At 33.3% G+C, this 6,193-nt stretch overlaps 1 protein-coding gene across 1 annotated transcript; it reads left to right on the top strand.

Annotated features, from left to right (window-relative positions):
* The first annotated feature begins 1,861 nt into the window (after window positions 1-1,861).
* LOC110099273 (ABC transporter I family member 20) lies at window positions 1,862-4,813 on the top strand. The gene is made up of 7 exons (XM_020826370.2): window positions 1,862-2,161; window positions 2,264-2,397; window positions 2,605-2,724; window positions 3,052-3,147; window positions 3,280-3,432; window positions 3,508-3,585; window positions 4,288-4,813. The coding sequence occupies exons 1-7, from the start codon at window positions 1,954-1,956 to the stop codon at window positions 4,513-4,515; spliced, it is 1,017 nt and encodes a 338-aa protein (XP_020682029.1). The 5' UTR covers window positions 1,862-1,953; the 3' UTR covers window positions 4,516-4,813.
* The last annotated feature ends 1,380 nt before the right edge of the window (window positions 4,814-6,193 follow it).

Below are 6,193 nucleotides of genomic sequence, written 5' to 3'. Positions count from 1 at the left end.
TTTCCTTTTTTCTGGGGAATTTTTGGTTGCCTTTCACGCGTGATGGTAACTCTATACTGGTATGATTGGTGGCATTTTCTTGCTAGCCTTCCTGTTGCTAGCGAGATCTTTTTGTTGGTCGGTATTCAAGAGGGAACTTTGGCAGATCAAACTCAGACCCATTCGATTCTAGCGACACCCCATTTTGGCAGGTTTTTTGGGTCGTGGGCAATGATGAAGCCTGCACTCTCCTTTTGGACGATCTTCGGGCAACCAAAGGAGGATTGGATTTAATCTATAATCATATCTTTTATTCTGAGCCCAAACCAGACAGATCTTTTTTCTGTCCATTTTGTTTTTTCTTCTCATTTATTGTAACTATTTTTTGGGTTCATCTTCTTAGCCTATTTTTTCTGGCTAAGTTTTTTTAATTCAATTTTGTAATCTCTTCTATTTTAATAGATTGGGCTCTGCCCTTAATTCTCCCCAAAAAAAGTAATAAGGTTAACAAGGTTGATGCACGTTGTTCATAGTAGGCTTGGTATTCTCCATCATTGACAAGAATGATGCATGTTATCAATACTAAAGTTTTTTATTCATATGAAAAGAACACTTGAACAAATCACCGACAATCATTTGAATACAACTCTAATACCTCAAGACTCCTCTAATTTCTATGATGGAAGATATCATCCATAGTTCATATTTACTATATTGTAGTAATACCTTTATCAATTACAACAAAATGTGTCATTTGTAACCTATGGTATACCCTACAACAACAACAACATCAAGCATTTGTCCCACTACGTGGGGACGGCTACATAAATCCTTTTTTGCCATTATGTCTGGTTAAAAGTCAAATTCTCATTTAAATCTAATAAAGAAAGATCATTTCTTATATTTTCTAACCAAGTCTTTTTAGGTCTACCTCTACCTTTTTTAACATAAGTCAAATCTAATACCTCAACTTTCCTAACCGGGTCATTGAAACCAAAGTGATCACAGTCCCCTCACTAGGTCTATTACTACTAAAATTACACTCCATATATTCAGTTTTAGATCTACTCAAGCGAAAACCTTTAGACTCTAAAGTTGACCTCCATAATTCGAGTTTACCTTCAACTCCCTCTCTAGTCTTATCAACAAGAAGAATATCATCAGCAAAAAGCATACACCAAGGTACAAACCTACGGTATACCCTAATGAAATTATTTCAATTAGCCTAAACTCTATTTTTTTTTTCTTGTTTTGGTTGTGTATGATACCATCTTAATTATAAACTCTCAATTATCATAAATGATCTAGTAAGCAATAGCCTATATTTAATTATTTATAAGTGTATGATTTTATGATACACAAATATGTAAATATTTGACAGAGATGCAAAGACAATAATATGCAAAAAGATTAATGATAACTTTAAATGTTAGTATGATCTTTTTCTAAGTGCACATATTTAATAGAATATTTATTTTTAATAATTTGATCAGCCCATAGAGCTATTATTAATTGGGCAAAGAATGTCAAGCCTGGCCCACTACCATAAATGAGCAGAACAGGCCGTTGTGGTTAGGTTTGTTGCCACGTTAGCCCACCATTAAGCGGACATCAAATTTCTTTTTGATTTATTTATTTATTTTAATATTGATCATATTTAGGCTTAGATTATTTGGAATCACTTTTCTACTTCTTAAATCAAAATTTTAAAATAAATTTTTTATACTAAAATAATAATTTATATTTAAATATAAAATCATAGTAACTATTATTTTAGATACCAGAATTTTTACTAGGAAAAAAAAAATTTAGGTGATTTAAATTCATACTATATCTGACTGATTTTTTCCCAAAAAAAAAAAAATATCTGACTGATTTGCAAGAATATCCCTAAAAAAAAAAATTTGTATTGGAACGGTCGTGAAAGCACCGTGAAAGCCAGAATTCCGCAGTGGCAGAGCGAGAAAGTGGTTAATGGGGAAGGAGATCGGGGGCTCGGGCGCAGCCACTTCCTCCGCCGACAAGGCGGCGGAAACGGCAATAGTGGAGATCCGGAACCTCCGGTTCACATATCCGGGGATTGATGGTCACCCGCCTCCTGGATCCAAGCCACTAATAGACGGCTTCTCCCTCCAGCTTCATGCTGGTGACCGCTGCCTGCTCGTCGGATCTAATGGAGCCGGTTAGTCTCCAGATTCAACCCTTAGTTGAGATCTTTCAGTTGTAGATCTCGATTACGATGTGCTTCGGCATCGAATTTGATGTTTTTGGGGGTTTGGATCAGGAAAGACAACGATACTGAAGATATTGGGAGGCAAGCACATAGTGGATCCAGATATGGTGCGTATTATGGGGAGATCGGCGTTCCATGATACTGCCCTTACGTCCTCCGGAGAGCTTTCCTACCTGGGCGGAGAAGTAAGGATTTTGGCGCTTTTATGATCTTCTGCTTTAATATCAGGTTTTTCATTTAATTCAATTTATTCAGGAATTTTATTTTGCAATTGGTGAATTTTGTTTATGAATCGAATATCTATTGTTTATAAAATCGTTTTTATGGGTAAGAAATGTATCAACAAATCCGTGGATTTTGTGTTGACCTAAGAGTGATTTGTTTCTTTCCAGTGGAGGAGAGATGTTGCTTTTGCAGGTTTTGAAGTTACAATACAAATGGACATTTCAGCTGAGAAAATGATATATGGAGTTTCTGGTGTTGATCCTCAAAGGAGAGATGAACTAATCAAGGTTTACCCTTTACAATTTGCTTTGTTCCCCAGTGTTTATTCATAGGAAAACAAATTACTTATGATATCTTACTTAAATTTTTTTATCTGGGCCTCAAACCTATTGAATTTTCTTTGACATGAATGCAATACAGATTTTAATTGATTCTTCCTGAATTGCACTCTCTCAAAGCAAATTCAATGCTTTTGAAATCCATCCTAACCTAAAATTTTTTCTATTCTATATATATGTAGTTGTGTTTCTTTCCTCTTGATATGAAATGGAAAAAACTTACTTCAAATATCTTTCCAAAATGATTCATTTGTTGCTTGGTGAATTTCATGTCAGGTCTTAGATATTGATCTTTCTTGGAGAATGCATAGATCATCAGATGGTCAGAGAAGGCGCGTGCAAATTTGTATGGGCCTTCTTAAACCATTCAAGGTTTGCGAATTCAAACATATATCAAATCAAAGTTCCCATAACACACACACACAACACACACACACATATATATATATATATATATAATGTCAATATAAAATGATTAATTCTTGTTTATCAAAGCATTTTTAGGTTCTTCTTCTTGATGAGATAACGGTTGACCTAGATGTAGTGGTTAGGTCAAACCTTTTGATATATCTAAAGAAGGAATGTGAAAGAAGGGGTGCAACAATTATTTATGCAACTCATATATTTGATGGTCTTGAGGATTGGCCATCGCATATTGTAAGTTCATGTAAATCTTCAATTATGTATTTATATAGAAAGAATGTTTCAATTTCTATTTATTTTGATTGGCAGGTTTATGTTGCACATGGGAAGTTGCAATTAGCATTGCCTTTAGATAAAGTAAAAGAATTGAGCAACCTTTCTTTGATGGTAAGTATTCTTGTTTCAATGTTTAACAATGTGCAATGCATAGAAGTTTTACAATTTTTAACAATTGTAAGGTTGGTAAGAACAATCAACCTACTCTAAATTTTGAAGAATAAGATAAATGCCTATTCAAAATAACTAAGGCTTCGTTTGGGACGCCTTTTTACTGCTTTGTAAAGCAGCTTTTTAGTACAAAAATTAATTTTTTTTACTATAAAGTTATTTTAAGAAGAATTAAGGAAGTCATCCCAAACGAAACCTAAGATACATGCTAGGTTTGGAAAAGCTAAAAGCTATTTTAAGGCTTCGTTTGGGACGACATTCTTATTGTTTCTTAAAGCAGCTTTTTAGTGCAAAAATTAAAAATTTTGAACTAAAAAATTACTTAAAGAAGCAATAAAAAAGCCGTCCCAAACAAAGCTTAAGTCTCATTTTGAGAACATGAGTGTCTAATTGATCAAGTCAAGACCTTCAACTATCCCTGGCTAGCAACATCCATTTTTTTTCCTTGATCAAGATCCTTCAATTCTTTTTTTTTTTTAATGAAATTTTAATAGCGTAGAACTTTTGCATTTACTCCTTTGTACCTACAATCATTTTAATTTATAGTTGTGATTCTCAGGAACCAAATCATAGCTCAAAAATTCTGACAGAAAATATAGCAAAAAACTCATAGTTTGTTTGTAAATTATTATTTGAATGCAGAGAACAGTAGAGAAGTGGTTGAGAAAAGAGAGAGACGAGGACAGGAAGAGGAGAAAGGAGAGGAAGGAAAATGGACTTCCAGAATATGAGAATTCTGTTGATGGTACCCGTGTGACAGGAGATCCTGCTCGAATGCTCAACAATGGCTGGGCTGCAGGAAGGTTGCATTCCACTGTTGCAGGCGAGGAGAACTTCTATTTCAGTTCAAATAGGGTCCTCAGGCAGTAGATCACTAGTAAATATTTGTATTTACATTTTATATCTAAATAATTTCCCATTGTTATCTATTATTAAGGTTTTGTTTGAGATGGTTTTTTTATTGCTTTTTAAAACAACTTTTTAGTTTAAAAATTAAAAATTTATACTAGAAAGCTGCTTTAAGAAGCAGTAAGAAAGCTATCCCAAACGAAGCCTAAATTAAGCTTTGTTAAATAGATAAAAAGCGCTTTCTTGAAACAGAACATACTATGTTGAATTAGCAGCTCTAAAAAGAGTTATAAGTTCTTATTAGTTGCCCAAGATTTCATTTTTTTTACATGTTTTCTATTTGTTACCAACCAAGTGAGCCCCCAGTCAAAAATAGGACTTAGCAACTTAGAGATAAATGTAAAGGATGGCTTAGCAACAGGTTATAAATGTAGATTTACAAACTTAAGTTTTGTTTGGGATGACTTTCTTACTGCTTTGTAAAGTTATTTTTTAGTACAAATTTTTTTTAAAAGCAAGAAAAAAGTATGATCTAAAGCTGTTCCAAACAAAATCTTAGAGGTTTGAATAGCTTAGGATGAGAAAGATGATGCATTTGTATTCTTTTGGCAAATTGTTTGAGCTGAATTATGAAAACAATGCATCTTCTTTTACCAAAATATCTATGGGCCTTTTGCCATAACATTTTGTTTAGAATGAAGGAAAGTGACAAAAATGAAATAATATTTAAATAATCTATGGATTGCTTCTAATATTAATCTAAGCTTTTTAATATTTTCTAATTTCTTTTGTTCAAATTCTTAACATCCAAATACTGCCTTTTCTTTTCAATAAATATTAAATCATTTAAATCAAATGGCATTACATGGAGACTTTGAACACTTTTGTCATGCCATTATGTATAGTAAGCTAGCATATGATTAGAATAACTATGGATGGGACCAGCAATTGAATTAATTCTAATGATTGCAAAGGTGAAAGGCCTAATCACTATATCCTCATTGATTCAAAAAGTACCTTATTTTTTTCCTTTGGTTTATTCAGGCTTTGTTTCATACTACATATTGGAACAGTTTATGATGGTGATAAGATGACTTGCAATAGAATTATACAGCTCAAATTTTTAACAAATTTATTTTATTATTACTAAATAACCTCAAATTCCCACCAAATCCTTAGCTAAATTATTTTGAAGTTTTTTTTTTTTTTGGCAATTTAAGTTAAATGTTTTAAGAAGATTTCTCTTTTAAATATGCTTTATTAGAGTCTCAAAAGAATTATATAAAAGATTCATTTGAGATAGCTTTCTTAACATTTTCTAAAGCAGCTTTAGAAAGCGGTAAGAAAGTTATCCCAAATGAAGCCTAAGTGTCTAGTAAGGAGCGAAAATATGTTGGATCATCATAATGTTATGTGGTTGTTTACATGTATGACGTTGGTTGAGCCAACCTACGCGATGCCCATAGAAGAAATGATATTTTATTGTAGAGGCAAACAAAAAAATCATTTAGGGAGGTCCTCATTAGTGCGGGTAATGGGATGGTTTCTGATCTTGGGGTGGAGGGAGCTGGGGTTGTTGCTAATTCCACTGTTGTTGGTCTTGTGGGGCCTTCTTTGGTTGCTTCTGATGGTGGGTCTCCTGTTGTTCTAGTGGTTCCGTACGCTGATGCACTTGTCACGGAGAATTTGGATGTTTGTA

The sequence above is a fragment of the Dendrobium catenatum genome, unplaced genomic scaffold (assembly GCF_001605985.2).
Source record: "Dendrobium catenatum unplaced genomic scaffold, ASM160598v2 fragScaff_scaffold_1018, whole genome shotgun sequence".
In the NCBI taxonomy this organism is placed as follows: domain Eukaryota; kingdom Viridiplantae; phylum Streptophyta; class Magnoliopsida; order Asparagales; family Orchidaceae; genus Dendrobium; species Dendrobium catenatum.
The sequence above is the reverse complement of the archived record's forward strand: the minus strand, read 5'-3'. Positions and strand labels throughout refer to the sequence as shown.